We start from the raw sequence: 13,044 nt of genomic DNA, 5'->3' as shown, positions 1-13,044 counted from the left end.
CCAAATCCAGAGAAGAGAAACTGCAAAAGTGTTTCGTTTCCTGTACTCTAAATGTACGGTCTAAGAAACACAGGCTTTCTCAGTCAGAGATAACGGTCAACATCCTAGTGATTGAATAGCTCATACTGTACTCTTGTTGATGAATAAGCGAGAAAACCTTAATTGCACTGTGGAGAAGATGCCAGGAGATTCCTCCCCGCCCTTCCCCCATTCTTCCTTGTAGAAAGATAATTCTGCAGCACTATTCATTGGCTAAGTAAAGTATCCAACTGAACCAAACACACTAATTAAGGTCCGGTTGGAGCAGAGTTTGATACACTCATCTAGCCTGCTGGAGCAAAAATGCATGTCTGTGAAAATTTCTGGCCTCACTTCTTTTAAATACTCTAGACTGGAGGTTAGTGCTGAAGGAGATTTTATTACATGTAAAGCTATCTATTTGTTGTTTTGAAGGCAGTGCTGGCAAATTCTCCTTCACCTAGGCAGTTTGTTATACAGATTAATCTCTTGCCTGGGAACTGATTTCTAAAATGGATGCGTCTGTTTTTAATTTATAGCTGTTCTACATTCCTATGTTCAATTAAAAAGCATGATCTCCATCATGAACCTGTATTTATTTTCTCTCTGAGGAATGCGGCGAGATTACTCTTGTTTAGTCTCCTGTACTATGTGGATTTAAAAAAAAAACATCACTGCTGCAACTAACCCAAACAAAGTATGATTTCCCACAATTTACCCAACAGTTCTACTCCTATTCCTCTATGAATTCTCTGCCTGCGTTAACAGGAATTACAGCACACAAAACCAGAATGAACATGGTTTTTTTTAATCACCCCTGTCAAGAGTCCATACTGAACACACACACACATGAGGCTGCCTTATAGTCCAAGTCAGTATTATCTAGTGAGACTGGCTTTGGGTCTCCAGGATCTTTCACATCATCTATGAGGTCCCTTGAACCTGGGACTTTCTACATGCCAAGCAGATGCTCTTCCACTGAGCCATGGCCCTTTTCCTATGGAATATATAGAGCTACTTTATTCTGAGACAGATTGTTGGTCCATCTAGCCCAGAACTATTTGAGCGGCAGTCCCTTAGGCTGAAGTCTGCTATCTGATGTCCAGTTAGCTGGAAATACAGCAATTGAACTAGGGTTGTTTTTACACAAAGATGTGCTCTGCGACACAGATCTCCCCACAAAAGAAATCTAAAGGAAATCAAAACTATAGCCAATAAAAATTAAAGGAAATGAAAAACTATTCATTCCACCCCCTTTGCCCAAGATAGAACTCCATCCACCCATACCCCAACAGATCATCCCATTTGATCTGGAGGGTATTATGGTACAAGAAGGGAGTTAGTAAAGGCAGAAAACTGTTACAGGGCAAATAGCTTGAAATAACTGACATAAATGGGCCCAGCCACACATTGCAAGGAAAATCCAGATCTTCCAGGGTCTTTATCAATTTGACTGGGAGAAAATTGATTTCCAACCCCAATATAGACATAAGTCATATCCTGTGTGCAAGCAAAAGCCCAAATTATTTCAACAGAAATATAACTTGATATATGTCCAGGATATTCACCCAGCAAGTTTTTATGGCAGAGTAAGAATTTGGACTTGGGTATCCCAGATCTTAGTATGACACTCAAACCATTCAGTTTAAGAAAATTTAAGATCAAAAGCAATAAAGCAACCAAGATACAAATTACAATAGCCTTCATGACACTTATCTTGGAAGCCAAAATACAGATGTTTGTGTAAATTTTCCAAAAGGAATTAACCATAAGGCAGGGAAATTCCCAAAGAAATCAATCTTTCAGGGATCAGGCTGAAATTTAAGAGTTTTACAGTTTTCCATACCTATTATCTTTGTCCAAAACATTGGACAGTGTAGTTAAATAATGCTATCAACGGGTTGAAAGACTCTTATCACTGACTGTAGCTAGATATATGCAAGATTTTTGATTAATTTTCAGACTCGCATGAAAGGAGTCACTTGGTACTAGGGTGGGTGATGCATGAACATTTAAGCCCAATGACAGCATCAGCTGTACAGGACTGGGCATTAAACCTCAAAGAAATGAACAGAAGGAAATCTGTAATTTATTATCTTTTAAAATATGTAAAAGAAAATCAACAGACGGAAACCTATGATTTACCATTTTTAAAATATATTTTTAGAATATATATAATATATATTTTGATAGAAATAGTATAGCGTTATATGATAGTTACACTATTCTTATGATTATGTTAAATTTTATATATTGTTTTTTCCTATTGTCATTTTTAAAATTAATAACATTTGCTTTAAAAAAGTGCAAGCGTCCACTTGGTCTTGATCTATATCCAACTTACAGCAACTCATCTGTAGAAATTCAATGGGCCTGGGTTGGGACTTTATAGTCACTGTGTTTGTTTAGCAGTAGGAATTCCTTACATAACTACAGGATGATGTATATGTAACATCCATGCTAGGGCATGGCATCACAACATTCTGTGCCACCTCACAATAGGGATAAGATGTTCTAAGGAATTTGGAGCTCATCAGAGTTACTGATTGGTGTAATTAATGAGAAACTTCCAGTTCCATTCTCCAGAAGTGTCTGGTCAGTATCTAGAATGCCTCTTTTCCGTATTCATATACAGGAAATGGAAACTCTTTTTGTTCTTTATACATATTCATTGTGGAGCACTGGCAGTAACTGCATATAATTACACTGAAGGTGCCTTGCAGTTTTCACTACATATTTCTAGCAACCTTCTGAGGTAAATTGTACTGAGCAAAGATGATCTGCCAGGGACACTACAAAACTCCATGTCTGAAACTATAATCATATGTACATTTTTGGAGGGAGAACCCCCACTGAACTCAATAAGGCTTAGTTCTGAGGAAATAGGCTTGTATCTGGAATTCTGTCCTCATAGCTGTTCGTCTGGTGCCAAGCCTATGCCTATTCAATGTTAGGCATCACCCACGTCCTTCCTTTTCACCAAGGCTTTTTGCTGTTTTACCTCATTTCCCTTGTTTCTCATTTGTTCAGTTGATAATATTTTGTACTTTTTTCAGTTGGTTTTGTTGTTGACTATATAGCTTTGCTGGTCTTTTAGAGTTCTAAGTTTTTAAGCTGACAGATTGTTTTTACTGCTGGTTTTATTTTACTGCAAGATTGTTTTTAATTGCTATTTTACATTGTTTTAGGAACTATAGGTTGAGAATTAATATTTAATCTAAAAAAATAGTTCCACAGTATAGGTACTACCACTGGAAACTTTTTGAAAAGCTGGTCTTGGTGGAGAACAACCTGTCTACAGGGCAAGAACAGTTCTGAGCTTCCAAACACTGGCATCATCACCTTGTTTTGGTTGACTCTGGTCCAGCTTGATTCAGATATAGGCATGCTCTTAAAAAGCTCTAGATTTCTAGTTTGTTTCCTGTAACAGATGACTAGCCTATTGGCAAGAAGTACACAAGTACAATATTATGAGAGAATCTTCCCTCCATTTTATATTTTTATTAAAAATTATTTACACTTTTACTATAGATTAACTTAAATAATATAACAACATCCATTGATTTTACTTTGATCATTAATATGCCCATTAAAATGGCATATCAAAAGTAAGCAGGTTACAGGCAAGGAGCATCTCCAAAGAAAATGTTCCAGATGAGTTTTCAAAATCATCTTCCAACCATGACTAGCTGTCTCAACTGACAGGACTCACATTCTTGGCTAACTGTCTTATAACTTCAAATACCATACAAAGTTATCTTTATTTTTGCTACTTTCTATCATAATAAAGAATATCAAAATAGTGATTATAATTTTCTCAAATATATGATTAAACTGTTGGACCTTAATCAATGTACCCAATCTTTGAACTATACCTTCAATTTTATATTTAGTTGTACATTGTCATTCTCAAAAGCTTCTCACACCTGGCCCACACATGTTTTGTACCTGTTGATATTTATTATACTATTTTTAATTTAAGGCCATATTAGTCTATTACTCCTTCATTCCTTGTCCCTCTCCACAGCTGTTCTGTTTGGGGCTTCTGGACTCTGTTTGGCATGTTTAGTTGAAAGACCGGGCCAACTGTGTTTCTTGCCTTCATGGTCTTTTCAGTCAAAACCAGCAACAATTTCTCTATATTCCTGGCCATATTTGTGCTAACCTGATGTGCAACTGCCCCCACCAAGACATCCAAAACTGCCATTGATACCAGCGAGGGAAGAGTGCAGTTCAATCAGGCTTCCTCCTCTCGTGATTCTAAACGTCATCGATTGTTGTAGCCGCCTCCACCGCTTTGTTGGAGATGTAGTACATAACATTTTGCATGCAATAAATAAATAGGCATACAAGCAGAGTCAATTAACTCTCCCTCAACCCAGACTCAGCCTAGCCCAATCCTTTAAACGAAGACATTTTGTTCTTCGCTTGTTTTCATTCCACCCACGCCTCCATGCATTCTCTTCCCTATTTATTTCTTTCCCGTCTCCTAGTCGCCTTTTCCACTTTCTCCCCTTTCGTTGCTAGGCAACCTTCTGCGGTTACGAGCGCTGAGGCTACGCAAGCGGCGCGGAATAATGACGTTTCAGGGTTTTTGTCGCGGTGAAGCTCCTTAGGAAGCCTTCGCGCGCCTGGTCGAGATTGGGACTGGGTGGGTGCTTTCCCCTCCCACCTTCGCCTCTCTCTGCAGGTAGGCGGGGCTATAGCATGCTCTCTTCTTGCCTCAAGCCACTTGAGGTGGGCGTAGGCTTTAGGGCTTCTCGTGGCAGGGCTTTCCCATTTCCCTGTCCATTTGACCTGGGGTTCAGCCCCAGAATCTAACTTGAGTGTCGGAGTTCAGCTCGGGGAAACGCGGAACGTAACGTTGCAAGCGATGGTGCACTGAGCGTGTGCAGAGTGCATTCCTCTAGATGCCTATACACCTGGAATGTCAGGGAGGTCTCTCCCGCTTTTCTCAAAGTAAGCTATGCAAGGGAGAAGGTTGATAACAAACCTCTTCCCCCAGGAGCATCTTTTGGTGTAGCGGGAGAGCTGCGATTTGCTCTTTGTATAATGAGTTGTGCTTGCCGACTTGGGTGGATGGGTGCGTCCTTTGGGACCCTTGATTCAAATTACCAGCACCAGCGTTTACCAGCGTTTAATTTACAAAGAAGCATACAATATAGCTGGGAAGCTGGCAGAAATGTTGCTGTACTGGCTTTTTTTTAAAAAAAATAATGTTAAGTTTTTTAAATTGTAAACAAGACACCTCTAAATTGCAAATCATAATCCACTGTAGAAAAGTTGCAACATAATAAATCTGTTCTGGGAGTGGATAGTGATTGTCTCACTCATTATCTCACTCTTTTTCAGGCTCAGATGAATAACAGCTTTCCCCTTCCTAGTCCTCTGGGGCATGAAGGGTTACAATAAGATTTGAGGTGCCTGAAGTCATGTTCTATCCCCCATCAACATACAACCTTTCTCTTTGTTTTTACAACGTTATTTGTTTAATCATGTGACTGATTGTCATATTTGTTGAAAACAAATCCATACCCCTCCTCCATCAGCAGGCTTACTAGTGACAGTGAAGAGATTGTCTTTTCTTGTGGCTTGATTAACTTAGCTGAACCCAAAACTAGAATCTTTGTTCTGCCAGTGTCAATATTCATGCTGTCTTTTAAACTGCTTTCGTTGATTGTTTTGGGTGGCACCTCAAATTTTGCTCAAGCATAAGATTTTCTGAATCAGAGCTGACTTCATCAGATGCATGGAGAATATCCACCTGAAGCAGCTAAATCTATACTTACATACAGTTGGAACGGCAGGAAAGGGGTTGGGGTGAAAGTTACATGTGGAGACTAGTGTAAAACAAGAACCAATCAAAGAGAAATCAAACCCGTTTCAAATGGGTGAGAACCACTCCCTATTGTCAATAGACAGGCAAGGTAGGATTAACGTATATAATCTGATTATGGAAATTTCAGTGTGAGACCTGTCAAGCTGATTCAGTAGGGCAGTACAGAGATCATGTAAAGATACAACTGAATTAATTGACACCTGTAAACCATGGGTCATGCTGAGACGTTAGCACCTGTAGTGATTGAGGAAACCAAGGTCTTTAGTCAGCCTCCACATCCTGAGTTGGTATACCAGTGTGGTATAGCAGTTAAAGTGTTAGACCCAGGTTTGAATCCCTACTCTGCCATGGAATCTCACTGGGTGACCTTGGGTCAGTCACAGACACTCAACCCAACTTCTGAATAGCAGAGCTAAGAGATGTTATTAGGGGAAGGCATTGATCTCTGTACCTTGTTTGTCATCCCTCCAGGGCAACTGGTTGGCCGCTATGTAAAACAGGATGGTGAACTAGATTGTGGTCTGATTCAGCTGGGCTTTTTTATGTTCTTATGTTGGTATGGGGAAGTTGATGGTTAGTCCTATATTTGGGAGAAAAGGGTTGGACTAATTTGCATTTTAGTCCCTTGCATAGCTGTGTTTCTGCAGTTTGCTCTCTTGTCCTCTGTAGGGCCTAAATGATGTTGAAGCAACCATCATGGGCCACGCCCTGTGTACCTGCTCCAGGGGAACAGTCACCATCAATAACAAACGTTACCTTTTAATCCATAGGCTTGGGGAGGGGTGAGTATGCTGTTGGGTTTGCACGTTGTCTTGCACATTGAGCTTTGTTTGTAAATGACAGAGTTGGTATACCAGTGTGGAATAGTGGTTAAAGTGTTAAGACTAGGATCTGGGTGACCCAGGTTTGAATCCCTGCTCTGCCGTGGAATCACACTTGATGACCTTGGGTCAGTCACAGACACTCAACTCAACCTACCTCACAGGGTTGTTGTGAGGATAAAATGGAGGAGAATGCTGTGTGCCACTTTAGGTCCCAATGGGAGGAAAAGCGGGGTATAAATAAAGTGTAGTAAATAAAAGATAATTCAGGGATCATCTAGTTCTGCCCACTGTGCAGGAAACATTCCCTCTATGGAAACCATTCCCAAAATACGCCTGATCAAAATTCTCTTGCAGTTGCAGTCCTCTTCTTGCTGCCCCACTTAACTCAGTACTATTCATAGGATTGAGCTACAGATCCTTCCACAGAGGATGATGCACAACTGGCCTGGTCAACTCATTCCCTTGCAGAGTCATTCATTACCAAAGCCTGGCTTGGCTGCAGCTTGAACTTCCTGCTGCTCATCTTCCCATAGTAACTCTTTCCTCTTTAGGTCAACTTTTAGATACCTAAAACATACTGAGCTGCCATACAAACTGTATTTGCAGCCCAGCATCTCTTATTTGACAGTTACAAGCATCTGACAGTGGTAAATGTTTCCAAAGAAACATCAGGAGGCTCTAGGGATCTGTGGTGGTTTGTCCTGCAGTCATCATCCCCAATAGATTAGACATATTCAGTGCAAGGCTGAATTCCCTGGTTATTGACAGGCATTTTAAATTGCAGTATCTTGTTGAGCTTGTTACAGAGAGTTTTATGCCAGGTGCAAACGCATTCCTTTTAAAAGAGGGAAGTGGAAACTGACAGTCTCTTTGTCTGTTCTAAAGCAATACATTAACCACTAAACCACTGGGCTGAGGAGACCAAGCTCTCTCATCGCCTCTCTCTTCACAGGCTAAAAGCCCTCTGACTGAAGAGAAGTCAGAAGTTTGTTTATTCTGGATGTCAAGTGAAAACCTTGTAACCTAGCCCAAATCATTCCATGTTATCATTTAAGATTTTTTATTTAAAATCAATCTAATCAACTCTTGAATTTATTAAATACCAAAGAATACAATGCTAAAAAACTTGCATGTCTGAGAAATTTGAAATAGAAAAACGTACAAGTCATCTCTTATCCTTTCTTAAATTTAGAAGATAAAACATGTGTCTAAGAGTCTCACCAAAGCTCTTTGAAAAAGAGTAGATAGTCTCATGCAGCCCAAGTCTGAGATATTCAGGGGTGCGGCTCTCTTATATAGGGCCAGTTATGTGAAACTCATATGACTGCATTAAAACCATTTAATTTGTTCCCTTAGAAGGCGTAATGTTAAGCACTTCTGAGCTTAGAATGAATTTCCTAGATAATTAATTGTGGCAAACCTGTGATCTATTTGTTCTGCTCATTCTAGGATTTAGTTCTGGGCATTTTCCATTTATTCATAATTGCCTTTCTCAAGGATGTATCAGTAAGAACGTTGCTGAAACAGTAAAACATTTGTACCGGTTTGCAAATTTGAAAATTAAAACAACAACTCAGGCCTAATGTTCAGTTAACAGTGCCAATAACAAACAAGGGTTTGTGACAAGCTATTTGTGAAAGTTCTGTTAAGGGGCAGAGGGGAGACATGCCCTTGTTCCGTAACATTTATGTTCCTTCTTGCCCTGTGTTTTAAAGTTTTGTGTGCATTTAATGTGTTCTTTAGTTTTTGTTTTAGTTATACATTTTTATGATGTTTTGTCAGTTAACTGCCTCATTGGGAAGATAGGGATTGGGAAAGTAAGCTGTCTGGATTCTGTATGTTTCCATTGAAATAATTCTTTCCTTGTTGAGTTGTCCATTTTGCTTTTGACATTCCCTTCATCCCACGCAGTGGTTTTAGCTATGTGGACCTTGTAGAAGGGTTGCACGACGGGCATTTCTATGCACTCAAACGCATCATATGCCATGACAAAGATGATCGTCAGGACGCCATGCATGAGGTGGATATGCACTTGCTCTTCGACCATCCCAACATTCTGCCCCTGTGTGCACATGCCATGGTGGAGAGGGGATCCAAACATGAGGCCTGGCTCTTGTTGCCCTACCTTAAGGTGAGTGCTTGGGAAGGTGGTGGCATCAACCCTATGTAAGATAATGATGGATGCAACATATAAGAAAACTACCCCTTTTCACATCTCTGATAATGGCAGGCCAGGGGGCTTGCATGGCCTGTGCCTCCCTCATATAATAAATCTGCCTCTGGTAAATGGTAACAGATGGTAAGATCTACCAGTAGACTGTCTTTTCGTTTGGCTGTTGTGGGTTTTCCGGGCTGTATTGCCGTGGTCTTGGCATTGTAGTTCCTGACGTTTCGCCAGCAGCTGTGGCTGGCATCTTCAGAGGTGTAGCACCAAAAGACAGAGATCTTTTGGTGCTACACCTCTGAAGATGCCAGCCACAGCTGCTGGCGAAACGTCAGGAACTACAATGCCAAGACCACGGCAATACAGCCCGGAAAACCCACAACAGCCATCGTTCTCCGGCCGTGAAAGCCTTCGACAATATGTCTTTTCGTTTCCTGATGTGCAATCCCAGTCACCCAGGCTTCTCTTGACAGAGAGGAACTCTTTGGCAAGAGGTTGAAGCTCTGAGAGATAAAGGCGTCTTCATGCCTGAGGAGCGGATCCTTGCCATTCTTCACGGTATCTGCAGGGGCCTGCAGACCATCCATAACAAGGGCTATGCACATAGGTGAGATGCTGGGCTTGGGATGTTTGCATGATAAAATAGATCAAGTATGTATTGAGAAGGGAGGGAATAGAGATGAGATGGCTGACTATGTCAGTGTTGAGGGCATGGCAAAGATGAGTTTGCAAGGGTAGAGAATCCCAGTTTGGCACTGAGTCTCGCTGGCAGTGTTAATAGAGGAAGTCCAACCTCAAGTAAAAAACTTGAGGTTTGACTCAAAGCATGCAGAGACCCCAGGAGGGAATTGGAATTGGGTAAATCAAGGTCGCCCACCCTTCCTCTTCCAGAGATCTGAAACCTACAAATGTGCTACTGGACGATGATGACCAACCATTGCTGATGGATCTGGGTTCCATGAATCATGCACGCATTGAGGTGCTGAATTCCCGGCAGGCCATGGTTATTCAGGTACAAGTGACCTCTTGTAAAGAAATAAGAACCCTGCATCATAACAGCAGGAGAAGAGTTCCAACAAAAATGAAAAAGTACATTAATTATAACAGCAGCAGTTCAGCCCACCTCCCTCTCCTGTGGTAGATTCTTGTTTGTGCTTGTAGAAGGCCTTGCTCATGTTGGATATAACATTGTGCAGCTTTTCTGAAATGTGAGGATATTTAATAGAGAGGGGCGGGGTAATAGCTCAGTGACAGGACACATGCTTTGCATGGAAAAGCATGGCTCTCCAAAGAATCTTGACTGTCAGGGCTGGGAACAAGCTGTGCATGAAACTTGGGATATACTGCCAAAGACACTATTGGGCTGGATAAACAAATGGCCTTACTTAATGTAAGGCACTTTTATACATTAGTATTATACCTTAAGCACAGGTTGGATCTCAAATACCAAGCAGACTTGGTGCCTAGTTCCAAGAGAAGGAACCAATTACAGCAGCTTCTTCCCTTCCCTCTAAATGTCTCTGTGTAGTGTTATTTGGGTTTCAACAAGAGGCAGTTAACTCCTAAGAAAGAAAAAAGGGGCATCTCTTTGGAAGATAGGACTTTATTATCAAGTTGCAATGCAAACCATAATTTCAAGTCTCTAGAATATTACTATTACTAAACTGACAGACCTGTGAGCAAGGAAGGAACCTGAGATTTCTTACTGTTTCTGATAGGCCTGTTTGGGTCTCTCCTACCCTTTTCCCTTTAAGGTTGCTTTTCCTACATTGTTTTTTTGTGGCACTGTTGCTTAACATCCTGTAACAGTTATAGGAACATTTCAGAATTAGGACTAAAGACTCACTCTTCTGGCATTCCATGGGAGACTCAAGATTCTGTCTTCCCCCCCCCCCCCCGCCCCCATTTCACAGGACTGGGCTGCCCAACGTTGCACTATCTCATACCGAGCACCAGAGCTGTTCACTGTTGAGAGAGAATGCATTATTGATGAACGTACTGACATCTGGGTAAGGACCAGCAAGTTTTGAAGTGGGATATACAGTCCTCTTTGTATCCATGCAGAAAGGGGTTGGAAGGTCCTGCCTTCATGCTGCTGGTATATATTTCTATTCTGGGGCTAGCCCTCTGCTCTACTCTCTCTCACTTTACATGTTAGTCCTTAGGCTGCATTCTGTACTGCATGATGTTTGGAGAGGGGCCTTATGACATGATCTTCCAAAAGGGTGATAGTGTGGCCTTGGCTGTGCAAAACCACCTCATTGTGCCTCAGAATACCAGGTAAGCTGGGGAAGGGAGCACTGTGGGTTGTAGATGCCCTTAATCCACGGAGGAGTTGATGCTAAGCACCTCAAGTTTCAGGTACTCGCCTGCCTTGGAACATCTCCTCTCTTCTACAATGGTGGTAAATCCCCAGGAGCGCCCATACATTGCTAACGTCATCTGTCAGCTTGAAGCAATACAGCCAACTCCCTCTGGACAGGACACAACACGTATCTAAGCCCACAGAATGGGTGGTGAAGATGGTCAGCAGAAGAGTTGCTGCTCATGTGGGATGGCACAAGAGTTTAAAGGAAAGATTTAATAAGACCATATTGTGTGGTGGGGCAGGAGAATCTGTCTTCTACCTGTTTCCTTCCCTCAGAAACTCCCCACAGCAGGCCACCTCTTTCTTGGACCTTTTACTGTTTGGGACTTGCTTGGAGCTCTCCTGTCATTGTCATTCTATAGTGCCCTAGATGTTTGGTATGTTTGGGAAGATTGCCAAGGTACCTTGGGACTCTGGCAATGGAAAGAAGGTGGGGAGAAAAGATACCCAGCATGTTTTTTTTAATTCAAGTACAGCATCCTGATGGACAACTGACTTGCGCCCTATTCCTTTTGGCATAGGCAAATGTTCAATGCCTCTGTACTGATTAAAGTCTTTACAACATAGCTACGTCAACTCGTCATCCTGAGAGAGATCACAAAACAGCAGCACACAGGAGGGCAGAGAGAAACAATACAGCTATGGAGTTGCCTTTCCATTATTTCTCAGCACCCAGTCCTCGTTTGGTTCCTGCCTTACCTGTAGCAGGTAGCTCTTCCAGTTTTTGTGCCTAGAAGAGCTGAGTTCTAAAGTCTGTATAAATTAAGAAATTTTTTTCCCATCACTGCGTTTGTCATCTGCCAATCCTGTGGAGGGTTAAACAGTAAATCTCTTAGAGCTTCTAATGGTCAACTTGGAAGTTTAACTTTTGAAAAGTTTGTACTTAATATTCATAGAATAATTAACGTGTTGTGTTAGCTTCTGTGTATATACAGCACAAAATCTGATTACTGAAGTATGTCATCCTATATTAGCAAGCACAGAGCTGTATTAGGCTCAGGGTTAATATATACGAAGTACTTGTAGGGAAAAAGGAGTCTCAGAACAAGCCCCCAAAGTTAAAAAAACTTGCTACTTTTGCTGCTCCCCCTCATTGCAGTGAGAGTTTGAATAGAGGAAATGGAAGTATCTCAGACTGGTATGTCCACTGAGAGGTTGCCTATGTACGCACACCAGAAAGGGTGGGGTGAATGGGGGGGGAGAGGGGGGGTGAAGGGGGGGGAGACAAGTTTCCTGGCAGGTACAGGATTGGGCTTTGTTTACAAAGGCCTTGGTAAGCCTGACTTGGGGCCAGTACATCAAGCTGGGTGTAGCCTTTCTTCCTCTTCTGCTGCTGACAGCTCTTGTGAAATGCCAGGAAGTAGCAACTTTGACAAGATGGAAACTAACACTTGTTATTCAGTTCACCTTCCTCCTAAGGGTCTTCTATCTCATGCAGACTCCTCTAATTAACCTCAAAGGGAACTTCTCATTTATAAGCCCCATCTAAGCTCCCCACCTAAACAAAGCAACCAGAAATGCAGACTATAAAGAAATTCAAACAAACATGCAGTGCAGATTGAGCAAGGAAACACAGTAATCACATCTGGACACTGAAGAGGGATGGCAGGGGCTGGAGCAAAGGAAAGGGAAGAACTCCAGGATAAGTGAGCTTTCTGCAGATCCAGGCTTAATTGTCCATCTCTTACATATCCTTAGCCATAAACCTGAACTCTTCATGAATGGCACAGATGAAAGTCTTACAGCAGCAGCTCAGCATGTTGTGCTGTGTGATGGTGGTTTTGGTTATAGGAAGCCTACCCCTACTGAAAGACCCCCGTGGCACAGAGTG

General features: G+C 41.8%; 1 protein-coding gene across 2 annotated transcripts; it reads left to right on the top strand.

Moving 5' to 3' along the window:
• The first annotated feature begins 4,626 nt into the window (after nt 1-4,626).
• On the top strand, nt 4,627-11,779 carry STK16 (serine/threonine kinase 16). Of its 2 annotated transcripts, none has more exons than XM_054971708.1 (8): nt 4,627-4,708; nt 6,527-6,639; nt 8,593-8,812; nt 9,319-9,452; nt 9,737-9,857; nt 10,759-10,854; nt 11,004-11,125; nt 11,207-11,779. In XM_054971708.1, the coding sequence occupies exons 2-8, from the start codon at nt 6,554-6,556 to the stop codon at nt 11,343-11,345; spliced, it is 918 nt and encodes a 305-aa protein (XP_054827683.1). In that variant the 5' UTR covers nt 4,627-4,708; nt 6,527-6,553; the 3' UTR covers nt 11,346-11,779. The 2 variants fall into 2 exon arrangements, with proteins under 2 accessions (XP_054827683.1, XP_054827682.1); XM_054971707.1 differs by lacking the exon at nt 4,627-4,708 and adding an exon at nt 4,765-4,977.
• The last annotated feature ends 1,265 nt before the right edge of the window (nt 11,780-13,044 follow it).

This window comes from Eublepharis macularius, chromosome 2 (genome assembly GCF_028583425.1).
Source record: "Eublepharis macularius isolate TG4126 chromosome 2, MPM_Emac_v1.0, whole genome shotgun sequence".
Lineage (NCBI taxonomy): Eukaryota > Metazoa > Chordata > Lepidosauria > Squamata > Eublepharidae > Eublepharis > Eublepharis macularius.
The sequence above is the reverse complement of the archived record's forward strand: the minus strand, read 5'-3'. Positions and strand labels throughout refer to the sequence as shown.

Excerpts from the sequence above, each read along its gene's own strand:
- STK16 (XM_054971708.1), top strand. The coding sequence starts at position 6,554 with ATGGGCCACGCCCTGTGTACCTGCTCCAGGGGAACAGTCACCATCAAT. Across the intron at positions 8,813-9,318 it reads TCTTGTTGCCCTACCTTAAG|AGAGGAACTCTTTGGCAAGA; the intron begins GTGAGTGCTTGG and ends TTCTCTTGACAG. Across the intron at positions 10,855-11,003 it reads ATGAACGTACTGACATCTGG|TCCTTAGGCTGCATTCTGTA; the intron begins GTAAGGACCAGC and ends TTTACATGTTAG.